Source organism: Chanodichthys erythropterus, chromosome 21 (genome assembly GCF_024489055.1).
Source record: "Chanodichthys erythropterus isolate Z2021 chromosome 21, ASM2448905v1, whole genome shotgun sequence".
Lineage (NCBI taxonomy): Eukaryota > Metazoa > Chordata > Actinopteri > Cypriniformes > Xenocyprididae > Chanodichthys > Chanodichthys erythropterus.
In genome coordinates, this window is record NC_090241.1 from 5960314 (window position 1) to 5977624 (window position 17311).

At 37.5% G+C, this 17311-nt stretch overlaps 1 protein-coding gene across 2 annotated transcripts; it reads left to right on the forward strand.

Moving 5' to 3' along the window:
• The first annotated feature begins 344 nt into the window (after positions 1 to 344).
• Positions 345 to 16611, forward strand: map3k2 (mitogen-activated protein kinase kinase kinase 2). Of its 2 annotated transcripts, none has more exons than XM_067374856.1 (17): positions 345 to 361; positions 1650 to 1722; positions 3467 to 3582; positions 5568 to 5608; positions 6078 to 6177; positions 6293 to 6406; positions 6523 to 6619; positions 7218 to 7348; positions 7452 to 7531; positions 8481 to 8548; positions 8628 to 8720; positions 8812 to 9030; positions 9861 to 10009; positions 10099 to 10230; positions 10706 to 10835; positions 11159 to 11336; positions 12013 to 16611. In XM_067374856.1, the coding sequence occupies exons 2-17, from the start codon at positions 1719 to 1721 to the stop codon at positions 12230 to 12232; spliced, it is 1872 nt and encodes a 623-aa protein (XP_067230957.1). In that variant the 5' UTR covers positions 345 to 361; positions 1650 to 1718; the 3' UTR covers positions 12233 to 16611. The 2 variants fall into 2 exon arrangements, with proteins under 2 accessions (XP_067230957.1, XP_067230956.1); XM_067374855.1 differs by lacking the exon at positions 345 to 361 and adding an exon at positions 368 to 842.
• Positions 16612 to 17311: the final 700 nt, after the last annotated feature.

A 17311-nucleotide genomic window follows, 5' to 3' on the forward strand; every position in this document is an offset into this window, starting at 1 on the left:
CTTTATCCACCAGATGGCATAATGGAACAGGAAAACGAATGAGAATGTCAAATAATTAGCATTTATACATAGACTTTAATCAAAATGCGACGTAACATATAGCAATAACCGCATAGACTGATTTATCTATATTACAAATAACCAAATGAAATGTGGCAAAGGCAAAGCGTGTTGGTGCATTTGCGCACGCAGCAAACATGTGCCTGTAAAATCAAATGGGAGCTATTCATTGAGCATTCAATGTTCTGATTGGTCGAGAACAAGCGAACCACGTTCTCTGATTGGCTAGAACTTGACACTGGCGAGTCTCTGGCCATCCGCAGCGTTAGATGACAGTCGGCAGATGGCGCTGTGGAGACACGTGAGTTGATTGAGTCACAGGACAGCGGTGCTGTTCTAAAACAGTGTGTGTCTGCGTGTGCAGTGTTTTAAGTGTACTTAATGCCTAACATCTATTACTAAATGTGTCGTTACGCTCTTTTGGGTTACTTTTCTGACCAGACCTTCTCAGTTTGTGCATGATTATCGTCCTAGTTCGTGAATCTCAAAATTCTTCTCTCAGTCTAATTGACAACAGTTGATCTTCGTCAGGTCGAGCGCGTTGAACCCAATGTAAACAAACCCCGGTCCGCGGTCGAAGATTAGCTGTTTACATCCACAAATTCGCCTGGAATCATCGTCAGCGGCTTTAAAGTGTGTTGGAGTCGAAGCGAGATGATTCGGCCGTGTAGTCAGGCCTTGGACTGAAGTTAAAGCCATTTATTCGAGTCTGTCAGAGTGTCAGATTCGTCCTGAGGCCTCATATCTGTGGATGAGGAAGTGAACGGACCGAGCTCACCCAGGTGATCAAATGCTCTTTATTTATATATGTTTTATTAGGTGACTGCACGATGAAGACATTTTAATCCGATAAGTCTGTCAGAATCTCTCTGTTAGCTGTTGAAGCACGAAGCGGTTCGTTAGCATGCTGGTGCAATGCTAATTTTGGCCTAGAGAGCTAAGCGGCTAACTGTGTGTTTATAAATATTATTTAGGTTGTAGTTATATTTAACATTGTGACTTGGTCCATATAAGACGAAATCGAATACCTAAACGCCATTGTGACCTTAATTATATATCAGTATGTTATCGCATTTGGTTACTTTGACCTGCCATAGATTTGACAGGTAACGTTATGTGTGCTAACTAGTTAGCTTGGTTATTAGCTTTGCGTGCCGTTAGAGTAGGTTTTGACTGACATTTCGTTTTACGGTTTGTCATAATGTATATCATTTTGTTATTTATAACTGTTGTATTTATGGTCATAAATGTGATAAAACCTGTCTTGTCATATGACATGCACTGATAAGTTAATTATCTAAGTTATTGATGTTTACTTGTACCTAGTTGTCATGATTTTGGGAATTTAAGATAAATATTTATGTGTGTAAACACTTTAGTGTCAGTCAAACTAGCTGCTGCTGTCATCCTGCGTCATTCAGTTCAGATTTTGACAGCTGAAGGAGATTATTGCCTTTACAGCATTGCCTTCTAATGTGCTGCTATAAAAAATGAACATATTAAATATTATGCTGTACTGTGCCAAAGAACAATATCATTACTAATTAATGCAATTATTAATGTAATAAAAGGATTGTTCTTTTGTACAGGAGAAAGGATCCCATTTCATGGGAGAATCCTCTTTCCTTTACTCCTGGGTGAACCGGTGATCTGTCAAAATGGGTATGTACTTGGTTTGTAAAAATGAGACAAAATACTGAATTTGTATTTATTAGTAGTACAATTGATGAAATGTCTTTAAAGAGTTAGTTCACCCAAACATGAAAATTCTCTCATTAATTACTTAAACTTGTCGTTCCACACCTGCAAGACCTTCGTTGTCTTCAGAACACAGATTAAGATATTTTTGATGAAATCTGAGGTATATGACTCATCCATAGACAGCAATTTAATCAACACTTTCAAGGTCCAGAAAGGTACTAAAGACATTGTTTAAAATAGTCAACGTGACTGCAGTGGTTCAACCTTAATTATATGAAGCGGCAAGAATACTTTTTGTGTGCTAAAACAAACTTTATTCAACAATATCTTCTCTTCAGGTTCTACGTCAGAACGCCGGCTCCTGCGTCAGCATCACACGCATGCATTGTGCTGCACACATGAGTGGCTTTGGCCAATACCTAGCCGGCATTTAGACGTAAACACGGAAGCCTTCACTGTGCTTACTGCATCACCTGTGTAAGGATAATGACAGGGAAGAGAAGAGATGGTTGAATAAAGTTATTTTGGTTTTGTTTTTGCGCACAAAAATTATTTTCGGCGCTTCATAAAATTAAAGTTGAACCACTGCAGTCACGACGACTTTTAACAGTGTCTTCAGTATCTTTCTGGACCTTGAACGTGTCTGTTAAATTGCTGTCTATGGACGAGTCAGATACCTCTTGGATTTAATCAAAAATATCTTAATTTGTGTTCTGAAGATGAACAATTCAATTCACATTTATTTGTATAGTGCTTTTCACGATACATATAGTTTCAAAGCAGCTTTACAGAGAATGCATGTCACATTACAATTTAAAGAATGCAGTTAGCAAATAATGTAATAATTTAGGCAGTTAATTTACAATCACTGTTAGCAGTTTAACTGAAGGTAGAAGCAATGAGCTCCTGGAAAAAATAAAACAGAAAAGCAAATGGAGAATAATTAGCGTAGCTGCTGTTCATAACATTAAGCAAAGATAGTCATGTGTAGTTGATCTGATATGAAATGCATTATGTGAATGCTTGGCTAAAGAGATGCATCTTTAATCTAGATTTAAACTGGGTGAGAGAGTCTGAGCCCCGAACATTATCAGGAAGGCTATTCCAGAGTTTCGGAGCCAAATGTGAAAACGCTCTCCCTCCTTTGGTGGACTTAGCTATCCTAGGTACAACCAGAAGTCCAGAGTTTTGTGATCTTAAAGAGCGTGAAGGATTGTAGGGCAATAGAAGATCAGTTAAGTACACAGGAGCTAAACCATTTAGAGCCTTATAGGTCATTAGCAATACTTTATAACAAAGGTCTTACGGGTGTCGAACTACATTTAGGTGAGTAATTAATGACTGAATTTTCATTTTTGGGTGAACTAACCCTTTCCCTGCTATGTACTTGCATTTAAAAAAAAATGTTAGGTACAATGTACTTATGTTCTTATTTTACTGCAAAAAAGGTTAGGGACAGGTATGGTGCTATGGTTAGGTTTAAGGGGGGGTTAAGGGACAAGGAAAGGGTCAACAGTGAAATTAATTACATCTGTAATTACATGCAGGAATTTTAAATATAAATGCAATGGAAAAAATGAACACATGCATTGGGTCAAATGAATGATTTAAATATTATTGCATAGCAAGTAGTTACACTTACTATGAAGTAGGACCATAAGTATTAATAATTATAATGAGAATTTGTAATACTAATATGTTGTAGATGAACAGGAGGCCTTGAATTCCATCATGCAAGACCTGGTGGTACTGCATCGATCCAGTCGACCATCTGGTCTGTCTGACCTGAGCAAACCCAAGGCCTCTTCTCCAAAGAACCAGGTCTGCATTGCCTCTTTTGTAATTCACATCAGCACCAGCTGCTTACAGTGTGTTTTTTTTCCTCTAGTGAAATGAGTTGGATCAATACTTCAACAAAACATTGTCTTTTAATGCATTGTTCATTTAAAAAGAGCTCAGACCAAAACTGCAAAATATAATACTATATGTCAAATAGGTATTATAAATCATTACTACAGCATTTACCACTGTCACGTGCACACATGTGAACACGGTGTGTACTGTAAATGTGATGACATGTGTCAGTTTACACAGGCTAACCACTTCATACTGTGGCATAGGGAGCACTGTTCTTACGTAGAGTTTTTGTCTTGTTTCTAGTCAAAATATCTTAAAGTTCTTAAATTAAGAAGCATTTTCTTGACAAGTAAAAATAATTTTCTAGTTTTCAGGAAAAATAAGTTTTAATAAAGATTTTCCTGGTTCGACTAGTAGTCGGTCATTTTAAGCAATTATATTTATCATGTCTGTGAGGCAAGTTTACAATGAGTTTTGTTCTTTTTTTTTTTTTTTTTTGGCTCGCTCAAGTTCACAGAGAGATGGCAGAAAACAAACCCTGTTTGCTGTCATTATTTTACAAAAGCACAACATTTTGTTGTTATTGTGAGTGCACACAAATAAAAGGTAGACTCACAGTTTCATAAGATGCATTACTTTTATCTGTGTGACCAAAAATGACAGAGTTTTTTAAGTCACAGTGATCGCATTGACGCGTCCTTGTTAGCTGTCATGCAGTAAGCGCGCTACTATTCAGCTGTCACACTCTGCACAAACACTTAAATAGCCCACATTTTTCTAGATTAATGTTAAAGCGCGTGGCCAAGTAAAGTTGCTACTGCTCACATGTTTCTGATGATAAGCCATATTTGAGGTCAATGAATGATAGGCGAGCATTTGGATGTCCTGCCCGATTACTACATACACCAGTTGTTAATGATCTGTCCGTCACAGACTGTGTGCCTTCGCCACTTGCGACTAATACAATTTTGGTCGACTAAGCCTCTTCTCAGCAATGGTTTGTTGACTATTAGGGGGCTGCCCTAACTCACGCACAATTTTTTGGAAAGTAATGGTACTTTTACTTGAGTATATATTTTTACAGTACTCTTTCTACCCCTGAATATCCTTCACAACTGCAAACTGGGATTCAGATCTGCTTCTATTTAGTTAGCAACACCCAATTTCTTACGATACGATCAATCCCAAAGGAAAAAATTAAGTCCCACCCTACGCTTTTCTCATTCCAAAAGTTGTTTCACTAAGATATAGATAGGGAAGAAAAGACTATCACAACACATCTGTTGCATGTCAACTTTAAAATGCCTAAGTAATTGTCAGCTTTTTAAAAATATGCAATATTTTTCCTCAGTATTTATGTTTTTGTTTTTTTTTAAATCTGAGGAACTTTTCATTTAAATCAAACAGCCTGAGTGGAACATCACAAGTAGATTCAAAATATTTAAAGCAAGATGTAAAATACTGAAAAAAAATCTACTGAAAATTAGTTTAACACAAGTTTAATCATTCTGTTTCAATCATTACATACAATATATGTATATTCACCAATATGAAGTATAAAAACGTTTAAATATATTAAATGTATATTTTTGCAGATACGTTTTAATATATTAATATACCACATATTCTTCAGTGATGTTGCAAACATTGAATAGATTCATTCAAATGGTCAATTTGAACTGATTCATGGAAGTTACCTACTTTATTTTCTTTTTTATACCAAAGTTTCAATAAGAGGCTTCATTAAAACATGTTTGTATTAACAGAGTCAAAACTAGTCTAATGATGTAGTCACAGGCGAATAAAAAGTGCACAAAAAAATCAGTGCAATATTCGCATTATTGAATAATTTTATATTGCCTACAAAAATATATATTGACTGTTTGGTAGGTTTCAGACTGTTGCGTGCATTGAGAGATATGTGTAAAACTGTGTTTGCTTGTCCACAGAATGATGTAAGGGTGAAGTTTGAGTACAGAGGAGAGAAGAGGTAATGACCACAATTCCAGCTTCTGCTCTACATCACTTCCTATTTTTATCACTTCCCTCTAGAGGTTTCTCTTAATTAAACCTGTCTGACTGAGCCCTGTAGTCGCTGTGTAATGAATGTTGGTGTTAGTTTGTCCAAACCTGCATTTTTATTCCCAATCCTTGAGTATCATTTCACACAACACAAGATGTTTTGCTCTAAGCAAATTGTGGTTTTGTGTAGTCATGTTTTCTTGGTTTCTGTATACAAAGTCTAAGGGCCTAAAACTGCCAGAAGAGACTCCTTGATTTGGCATATAAAATATAATGGTTGTTTTTATTTTTTGTAATTTCATGTAATCACTATTACTTCAATGTAATGCTAATTATGTAATTATTATAATTAGAGTATGCATTTGGAGGAACATTTGATTGATTCTATTGAAGTAGCAGATGATGTGTGATTTATAATGTTTTATCTGTTGCTTAAGGATCCTGCAGTTCCCTCGACCTGTCAGTCTGGAAGATCTGAGCGCCAAAGCTAAAGTAGCGTTTGGGCAGAGCATGGATCTGCATTACACCAATAATGAGGTAACAGATGCCACAGCTTTATCACCTTTATGATATTGTATGTATTAGAACGTTTTGATATGTGGCTGCATTAGTTCTTGTTTTCCTGTCGATTTACCTTTTCTCTTTCCTGTAGCTTGTGATTCCATTGAGTACTCAGGATGATCTGGATAAAGCTGTGGAGCTGTTGGATCGTTCAGTGCATATGAAGAGCCTAAAAATCTTGCTTGTGCTCCCCTCTTGCACTCAGGTCAGTGATCATTATAAACCATGCTCAGAGAAAAAGTGTTAGTCTGAGACCTGTGATCTAATATAAAAGCTAAATGCCTTAAATGTAATATAGATGTTTACTACTTGCGCTTTCAGAATTCTGTCTCCAGTAAGGACCTGTTGCCTGCTCATGAGAACTTGGACAACACAGACTTCAGTGCTGCAGAGAAAAAGAGCATGTTGGCACTCATAGGTGGGTTGCATTCAGTGTTTCTGAACTGCATCCTTGTCAAAAAGTCAACTTAAAATCGAAATTTACTTTCTTCATTTTATGTTCTTGGCTTTATTTTGCACAATTCCCTCGTAATCTTTAAAAAAAAAATAACTTCCCCTCCTACTCGCAGTGACATCTCTTCTCAGATGTTTTCTGGCATGAAGGCAGGACAACCTGTCACTCACATGAGATTGTTGATAGCAAACCACAACAATCAAATGAATGATCCAATCAAATCTTGATGGACAAAATCAAGTCCCGTCCTACATTTTTTTTTTTTCTCTCGTTCAATAAGCGATTTCGCTTGTATATACGTCACAATAGGAAAGAAAAGACTATCGCAACTTGCGTTTAAAGACGACTTAAATAGTTTTTTATCAAAATATAATGACTTGTTCTTCTCAAACGACTGGACTTATACTTTTTTCAACCCACTTCTCCAACTAACTAAAACTGCTCTGTTCAGATTATGAAAGTACATAAGTTGATTCTTCAAATAGATCCACAATATAAATGGCAAACAATCCATTTTAAACAGCATTCTGTCTGTGTCTTCTCTCTCTCGCTCCCTCTTCAGGTTCTCAGTCAACCGATCGTAGTTCTCCTCCTCCAGGCTATATTCCTGATGCTCTGCAGCAGGTTGCCAGAAACGGCTCTTTCACCAGCATCAACAGTGAGGGCGAGTTCATACCAGAGAGCATGGACCAGGTACATAGTCTGATAACACATCTGGTTTGGCTGATGTGGGTGTACCAAAGCAATAGCATAATCAGTGTCCTGATAGCTTGTTTATCTTTCTTTCCATCTTTAGATGCTGGACCCTCTGTCTATGAGCAGCCCTGAGAATTCAGCATCAGGCAGCTGCCCTTCCCTGGACAGTCCACTTGATAGGTAAACAAATAACTGATACGTGAAATCAGTGCCTTGTCTATAGGCGTCTTCTATAGGTGTGTTACTGTAAATGCAATTTTTGCTTGTTTACAAACTCAAGGATGAGTTAAAGGGATAGTTCACCTAAAAATGAAAATTTTGTCTTTACTTACTCACCCTAAAGTGGTTTAAAATCTGCATGAGTTTTTTCTTCTGTTGAACACAAAAAAAGATATTTTAAAGAATCTGGATAACCAGACAGTTAATGGCACCCACTGACTTCCATGGTAGGAAAAAAAACATTCTTTAAAATATCATCTTTTGTGTTCATCAGAAGAAGGAAACTCGTACAGGTTTGGAACAACATGAGAGTGAGTAAATAATGACAGAATTTCCATTTTTGGGTGAACTATCCCTTTAATGTATTTTCTGTAGAAATTGACAACATGTCACAGATTTTGTTGGTAGATCTGAATTTGTATTAACAGCATTCTTTTAACCTGTGTCAGGATGCCACATGACATGACCAGGCATCCAGTGACAATCACAGAAACTTTTGATCTCACAGACATGCCCTATCGTTCAAAAGTTTGTGGTCAGTAAGATTTTTTTAAAAGAAATTTTTTTTTTTTTATTTAGCATAAGTGCATTAAATTGTTCAAAAGTGATATTTCTACTGCTAATGTTACAAAAGAGTTCTATTTCAAATAAATGCTGTTATTTTTAAATGTATCATGGTTTCCAAAAATATATATGTTTAGCAACACAACTGTTTTCAACATTGATAAGTTTATCTTTGTCAAAGTGTATTTTTAACAAATAAATGCAGCCTTGGGGGCCATATGTGATTTCTTTCAAAAACATAAAAAAAAATCTCACTGACCCCAACATTTTGAACGGTAGTGTACAGTTTAGTTGTACTTAGATTAATAATATTGAGAATACCGAGTGACTCAGTGATCTCTTACAGTGATACCTATCCAAAATCCCGTATGCCTCGAGCCCTGAGCTACCCAGATAACCATCAAGAATTCCCTGGTAAGCTCTTGCTGACTTTTCTGCTTTGTCACATGAAAGCTCTCATTAGTTTGTATTCACAATCTATCATGTTTCACAGAGTACGATATACCAGTGTTTGAAAAATCAGGGAAGGGAGGAACCTATCCTAGGCGATATCACATCTCGTTTGGTCTGCAGGACTACAGTGATGGTGAGGTTATATTTTCTAAACAGATCATCTTTCCAAAAAGCATCCAACTTGCACGCGTTGTTCCTAAATTGGATCTTCTTTCTCCACTCAGGACGGAAGACTTTTCCAAGGGCGCGGCGGACACAGGCTCATGGTTTTCGTTCTCCGGTGAGCTTTAGTCCTACTGAGCAGCAGAGCCCCAGCACTAGCAGTGGAAGCAGCATCTTCACTCCTGAGCTAGAGGAACCAGGGCGCAGACGCCGCGGCAGCGATATAGAGCCCAGCTCGAACCCCACTCTATCTGTCATGGACATCAGCCCTCCCAGCCGCTGTGAGTGGGTTTAGGGCTGAAAGGAAGACATGTTGTGTTGTACCAGTTTGCTTTGTACTAACATTGTTCCCATTGTGGGTGATCTAATGTCAACCTGGTGTTTACATGCTTTAACTTGAGCCTGTGATCACTGAATGATGCTTTTCTAAAAGCAGATAAAGCTTATTCTAGTTCTGATTTGTCAAATGTGACATTACTGATTGTCCTTGAGTTTGAGAATAACACATTTGCATTTATAATTTTCTTAGCTGCAAATGTATTTTGCTTTCCAATAACACAATAATTTAAAGGTCTTTTTGTGCACAGTGTATACACTCCTGTTAAAGAATTGGGGTCAGTAATTATTATTACTATTAATAATAATAATTTTATTATTATTATTATTATTCTTTTTTTTTTTTTTACTATTTATTCAGCAAGGACACATTAAATTGTTCCAAATATTTCTATTTTAAGTACTGTTCTTTTGAGGTTTCTATTAATGAAAGAATCCTGGGGAAAATATGTCATAAAAATATATCAAAACATTTACACAAATATAATAAGCAGCACAACTCTTTTAAATGTAGTAAAATATAGGTTATTTTGAATAGCATTATTTCACAGTATTATGTTTTCACTGTATTTTTGATCAAATAAAAAAACTTTTAAATTGTAGTGTACATGTGCAACCATAAATCCATAAGTTCAACTATAAATTGCTTTTTGAAAATGTATAGTCTTATAAATTACAAATCCAGTGAACATGAAGATCTAGAAAAGTAATTTAAGGGGAAACTGTAAAGTGTGGTGTTCTCTGTGTAATCTTCTTTCCTCTCCTCTGTGTTTAGCCCCTCGGGCTCCCACAAACTGGCGTCTAGGGAAGCTTTTGGGGCAAGGAGCGTTTGGGCGAGTGTTTCTATGCTACGATGCGGACACTGGCAGAGAACTTGCTGTTAAACAGGTTCAATTTGATCCAGATAGTCCAGAAACTAGCAAGGTGAACAGTGCTTTCTGGCTTTGTAAGGTAGACACCTTTTTAGTATTGTGTCTTGTGAACCTTTGCACTTTGTTTGTATGTGTTTTCAGGAGGTGAGTGCTCTGGAATGTGAGATTCAGCTGCTGAAAAATCTTTTCCATGAGCGCATTGTTCAGTACTATGGCTGCTTGCGGGACACACATGAAAGAACGCTTTCCATCTTTATGGAATACATGCCTGGGGTAAGTGCATGTTAATTCACAGACTTGAACGCACATGTTTTTGGGTGCTGACTGTTCCCTAGAGTTTTTGCAGTGTTGAAGCACCAAAAAGGGCAACTTCCTAAACTAAACGATAGTATTTTTTAAATTAAAATACAATTTATTACAAAATCATCTAAATGTTTATATGTAACTATTTTTGTGCATAATTACAATGTTGTTAATCTCACAAACGGTAAATATGCGTAACACACTGACAGTTCTTGGTTTTTCACCAGTCGGACGTGACTGAAAAGGTATCTTGTGGTTCAGTAAATGAGAAGTTAATAGCTGCCCTAATAGATTCAGTGAAGAATTTGTGCAACCAGCCAATCTGTGCAACATATTTCTTATGTATTTATCCATGTACACAAAACATATTTTTGTGAGAGAAATTTTGACAAGTTCCAGAAAGGATGCTAGTAGATACTGTCTTATTTTTGAAATTTGTCCATAGGGCTCCATTAAAGACCAGCTGAAGTCGTACGGTGCTCTGACGGAGAATGTCACGCGTAAATACACACGGCAGATACTTGAAGGCGTGTGCTACCTTCACAGTAACATGATTGTTCACAGAGACATCAAAGGTGAGCCAACTGCATGCCCTGATGTCCTGATGTTGTCAGTCATGACAGGCTGAATTGCATATATATTCTGCAATAATGAAAGTGTAGCACTTTAACTTTGGGTTAAACTTTCTTTCAATTTCTCAGCGCTTTTGCATGTACGTTAGCAGAATATTCAGAATATTTTAAAAATTAACATTGTCTGAAGTCAGTACTGTTGTCATTACATTTTCTGCTGTAAAATAGAACCGGTACTTTCTTTTCTTTAATTTTTTTTCCCCTTGGGTCAAGATACCTCCAACGCCCCATAATTAACATTTTCTCCTGTTCTTTTATTCATGCAGGTGCCAATATCCTTCGGGACTCTGCAGGTAATGTGAAGCTGGGTGACTTTGGAGCGAGTCGGCGGCTCCAGACCATCTGCCTGTCTGGAACGGGCATCAAGTCAGTGACAGGTACACCTTACTGGATGAGCCCTGAGGTCATCAGCGGAGAGGGCTACGGCAGGAAAGCTGATATCTGGTAAGCCCTTGTCTGCATGAAATGAAAATTCACCCACATTTTATTTTTCTAAATACTTATTAATGTTGTTGTGAATGATTCATCCATGCATATGTTTACATTTTTTTGAGCTCTTAATTTTTTAATCAAAAATTTCATAACTTGACCTCTCTCTAGTGATGTATGACAGACTTTTCCAGTCTTTTAGTCTACTGTAAGCTTGCATACATTTTTTTTTTCCATTCAATAAATAACCAGGAAGAACCAAGTCTCAGCCTACATTTTTTTTTTTATTATTATTTTTTTTTACATTTTCGATATTAATAATGTTAGAAAGAGGACAGGACTATTTTTAATTGAGTATCACAATTTCAACTAAAGAGTGCCGTGTGCCAAGATTAATGTAACAATGAACCAAAAATAGCATTCTTGAAGAAGAATACTTTCTGGTTCATTGTGACTTTGATTTTGACACATGGCACTCTTTAGCTGAAATTGTGCATGTCGAAATTCTAGAAGAAAAATGCTGTTTCTGGTTCATTGCGACTTTAAATTTGGCACACGGCACTCTTTAGCTGAAATTGTGCTACTCCGTTAAGAATAGTCCTATCCTGTTTCTAGCATCACATAAGAACACTATTGGGAAAGATTGCTTTTGTGTGTCACGTTAATGATTCTAATTCCGCCCTGATTCCAGGAGCATCGGCTGCACCGTGGTGGAGATGTTGACTCAGCGGCCGCCCTGGGCGGAGTACGAAGCAATGGCAGCCATTTTTAAAATCGCCACTCAGCCCACCAACCCCACTCTGCCGCCTCATGTGTCGGACCACTGCCGCGATTTCCTTAAACGGATTTTTGTGGAGACTAAACAGCGGCCCGCTGCTGAGGACCTATTGCGGCACACTTTTGTCCACTAGCCACTCCCCCTTCCATCTCTGACCAATCAGAGACTTCCATAAGTGTCTATAGGACCATCCCCTTTTGAGACTCCTCCCAGCAGGCCTAAGAGCGCCCACTGGACCAGAGCGCATAGCGAAGAGGGCAATGGCCTAATCTCACACCTCTGCTGGGGCAGGACGGTGATTTGGAGCAGCTTGATTCCGTACGAAAACATTGCACCTTAATTTCACTCAGGGGTAAGTACCCCTAAAGACTAATGGATATCGGTACCCCAAAAGACTAAAGGATGTTGTCTTTTAAAGGCTTTTGTTTATTTGTTTGTAATGTTTTGAAATCCCCCATGATTGTGAGCCTTAGCTCTGGGGAGTCCGGTTGGGTTCTGGATGCACTGGTTTAATGCAGGAAGATCTCGGAATGTCAACCCCAGAACAAGGCAGGTACGCCAATACGCTGCTAAAGGGTAAAAGGAAAAAAATGAAACGAAATCGCATATAGATGACAGGATGTATAGGACTCTCCTGCTCAGCTGTCATGGCTCCTAAAAGTTCTCATTTTCTTGCACAGTCCTCCTAGAACATACACACGTACATGAACTCTGATCGACGATCTTACTGTAGAATATTCACTCACTATGCTGTACAAACATTTACGTTTGCTGACCTTCCGATCTCAACCACATACCGGAGTGTATTCGCTCTCTCTAGCTCTAGAATTCGTCAGGATCTCTTGTACCCGTTTCTTTCTACCTTCTGCTTTGTTTCTGTTTTTACTGTGTGCCTTTTTACAAACGTCTCCTTCTTCCTCTTTTTTGTATTCTGCTCTGTCTTAAGTGTCCAATCATTTTTCTAGAATTTTATAGGTTTAATGCACAGCTACTCACAAGTCTTTCTGACTTTGTACAGGAATTATTTAGGACCGCTCGGCTCTTCATGCTGTTTCTAGATCAGCTTAAGCAGCTCCGCTCTGCCTTTTCCCCCCTCTTTGGTCCCTCTGCTGGCAAACTGATCTCGGGTCAGATTCACCTGTGCATTCTTTCAACACAGTGCCGTACACTTCAATCTGATCAGGTAGGCAGGTTGAATACACACTCACTCACCAAAGCGAAAAACCCAGACCACACAGGCAGGGTTTAGTGCCTGGACATTAGTTCACCAACATTTTACAGTAAGAATCGCTCTGATTCCAGTATAAATCTCAAGATCAGAGAGCGTTAGATTGGAATAGAGAGATATATTGCTCTCGACAAGAAAGTTGAAACTGTAAGTGCACTTCCAGTGAACACAACACAACCTGGATCCTTTCTGCTGATATTTTCCATTCCAGAAGTCTGATGCTGTAATTCATCAGCAGTTTTCTCATCAGATGTTCTCACTCTAATATATTTCTGCAGGTTTCAGAATATGCAGAATTTCACAGTACGTAACAATACTCAGCACTTGACAGTACTTAACGGTTTGCCTAGAAATTAACCTCGCTATCCCACGATGCCTTGGGACTTGTCAAGCACTTGGTTACACACTCTCTGCTAGTGCACGCTCCTGGATATTTAAGTGAGCAGTCATGTTGCTGTTCAAGATCTCTCCTCCACATAGTGCTGTAGTGCCTGCCTTCAGATGTAGGTGAATACATTCTTTTTTCGGGGGTTACCCTTGCTCCTCCCATAATTCTTTGGCTTTGTTTTCTTCATTCCCCGCGTCACAAACTGCCATTCTTAATTCGAAGGTTATTCATTTCCCCTCTCTCATAAATATGAGAACATGGTACTTGTAATTTAACATACTTACACGTATGTTAATTTAATAGTTATATAATGGAAACACAAACATTTAAAATTCAAGCAGTGATTTCATACTGCTTGATTTGGAAGCTTGTTTCTGCCACTGAATAAAAACTAAAAAAGGTATAATGCAGCTTTTTATCCTGTAATTCTGACCTTTTTTCTCAATTGCATGATATAAATACACAATTGTGTGCACAAAATCTCAATTGCAAGTTATAACGTCAGAATTGAGAGATATAAAGTTGCAATTGTTCGAATTGTGTGTTATAGTCAGAATTGCAAGATATAAACTCGCAATTCTGACTTTTTTTTTCTCAGAATTGTTTATATATCCCAGTTCTGACTATAACATGCAATTGTGAGATATAAACTCACAATTGTGAGATATAAACTCACAATTCTGAGTTTATATCTCACAATTTACTTTATTTCTCGCATTTGTGAGTTTTATATTTCGCGATTCTGAGAAAAGAAGTCAGAATTGCGAGATAAAAAGTCACAATTACATTTTTGTTTTTTATTAAGTGGCAGAATCAAGCTTCCATAGCTTGCTTATAGTGACCTGAGAATAAAAATAAAAATAAGCTCTGTACTTGCAGGCCGTTCGCACAGGACATGCTCTTCTATTCTGTCTGGGCTATCTGTAAATTGTTGGTCACTTTTACACATGTGGGTCAATGACATTATGCCATACATTTTTTCAAAAATATATTAAAAATGCTGTATGTATATTACATTAATGCGTAATGATGAGCATATTTTTAATTTCTGAATGAAAATTTTGATATATTTTTCACAATCATGACGGCGTGCCAAGGTCAAGCCTCGTAAAATAGTAGATAATTTATGACAATACCTATTTTATGATAGTGTCTTGTGGTGTAATGACATTTACTTTAATACAAGCTTTCAAAAAAAAAATGTTCTCCCCTTTTTCTTCAGTGACTAAAATGTACACTCGCATACTCACGGATAGCTATTGGTTAAACTGTGTTTAGAGTCTAACTTTAACTCATAAGAAACCAACATGAATACAAAAAGTTCATTTTTAAGAATCATAGACGCTATTATTTGTCATTGACCCATGTGTCTGCGGATCATTGTTAGTTTTTTAAAACAATGGACCAATGAACACATCTAAAAATACATTCTGGTCAAATGGGATCCGTCTTTTTGTCTGAACGTGTCCTGTGGGAATGTTGTAACTGTAGCAGCGTAAACTACCCCCGGCCAATAGAATGTGAGAGAAACAAGCTTTGCTGTCTCTAGGGGTAGCTATAGCAACCGGACTCATGTTATGATTACACTCCAAGCAAACGTTTACAGTTTTGTTTTCTGTTGGTCTACCTCCATTGTGTAGAGTTACTTTGGAATGATTTGATGCGGCTGTTCCAGATCATGATATCTGGGAGCAAAAATCATGGAAGACCCGCTCACACAATAGACCCAACTGTATTATCTGTTCTCTATCCGAGTCCAAAGTTGGCCTACAGCCATTTAAAAAGGTACATGCCCACTTTGTAAGCCCCATGCAGCTCTTTTTTTTTTCTTTTGGTGTTCTTTTATGATGCCATGTGATGCGGGCCTGCTGTTGCCAACCTTGGGTTGCTGTGGCAGTATTTGAAGGAATTTCTCCGCACCCAGTATGAGTAAAATTTCTGGTCTGTAGAAGTTTAAAGTGCCAGTTCGTAGAACTAAATCCACATTTATTTTGATTTAAGCAGCGAAAGCATTACTTGTTCAGATGGTGTACAGACATACTACAAGAAAAGTAAGTAGTGTATGTTTGTAATGTATGTACTGTTAATTTTCTTTTGATGCTGAAATGTTTGCACATTTTGAGACCATGATTTTTACACTGATTTTAATACTTTTGCCAGTGTTCGTCAGTCATTGTGTGTGTGTGTGTGTGTGTTGTGTCTGAATGCTTTATTTCTGTTCAAGAGGATCTGAGATAAAACGGTTGCCCTGGTTACCAGCTTTGTTGGAGAAGTTGGTCACATGGTCACTTGCTGATGCTCTCGTTTGGCACTTCTGTCCGTGGTAAATTCATCGCCACCGCCATCGCCACCGCCACCGCGGAATTAACACACAAACGATGGCTCGTTCTTTTGTAAATAATGAGAGACAAATGTCTAAATGCTGACCAGTGCCAAAGAAACTGACTTGGACCAACATGACTGGTATCCTGGCTAGAGGATGGTTTAATGCAAATCGGGAATCTTCCTACTGGAATGTAATGTTTTTTTCACCACTAGGTGGCATCATATAACTATTTGCCTGTATATAAAACGTTGGACTTTTTTCCTTCCAAATATCTCTGATTTAACAATAGAGTTCCATAGCTGCAGAATGCATTGTTTAATTTATGATGATAAGTAATTACAGGAAGTTCTCCGTCAACTCAAACACGCCACTGCTGCCACTCCAGGGTCATGAATGCACTTTGTATTTGTTTGTGCGGGTGTTATATTGTCTGAGTGTGTGTTTGTCTGTGTTTCAAAGAGACTTCTGTTCTGTGTGCCGGCTGAGTGAGATTATTGCCAGCGCACTCAATGCCTTGCGCCTTGTACAACTGATGACAGAAAAGTAAAAAAAAAAAAAAAAAAAAAAAAAGGAAATCCAAAAGAAGATTATAACTCTGAAATGTACGTTTTTGTAGACAGTACACTTATCTGGTACAAAACTTGTATCTGTTGTTTGTTCTCTTTGTCTATTGTATGAGAAAAGCCATGTTTATAATTCAATTTGGTTTGTGACCAATAAGCCTGTTTATATCAAATCTGTATATCAGTGGTACGCATATTTTTTTTATATATATATTTTTATTTTCTCTTTTTTTAACTCAAAATTCTACGCATGATTGGCATCGTAAAGGCCCACCGGGGCTCTGTGGTCTGCTGATGGCAGGACTGATTTGCAGGATGACATTATGAGATTGTCTATGACGGCTGGCACTTGTAAAGTGTTGCTAATGATGATGATGAAAATAAATAATAAAAGATATTTATTTCACATTTCATGGTGCTATATTGATTGTTTGGTCTCAAGATTATACTACAGTGCACTTTGTCTCAGTACACTTATTATGTTCTCATGGAAGGCCTAAAATAATCATGGAAAAGGACAGGAAAAAGTCTATTTAGTACATGTTATAGTCATGTTCAGCTGTTAAGTATTTATTTACAGCTAGAAATTGCTTTTTGTGAGGGCAATATCTATACAATTATTTTTCATATCCTTCATTATCATTTAAAAAAAAATATATATATATATAGCTACATGTTAATTATATTTAATTGATCAGGCATAACAT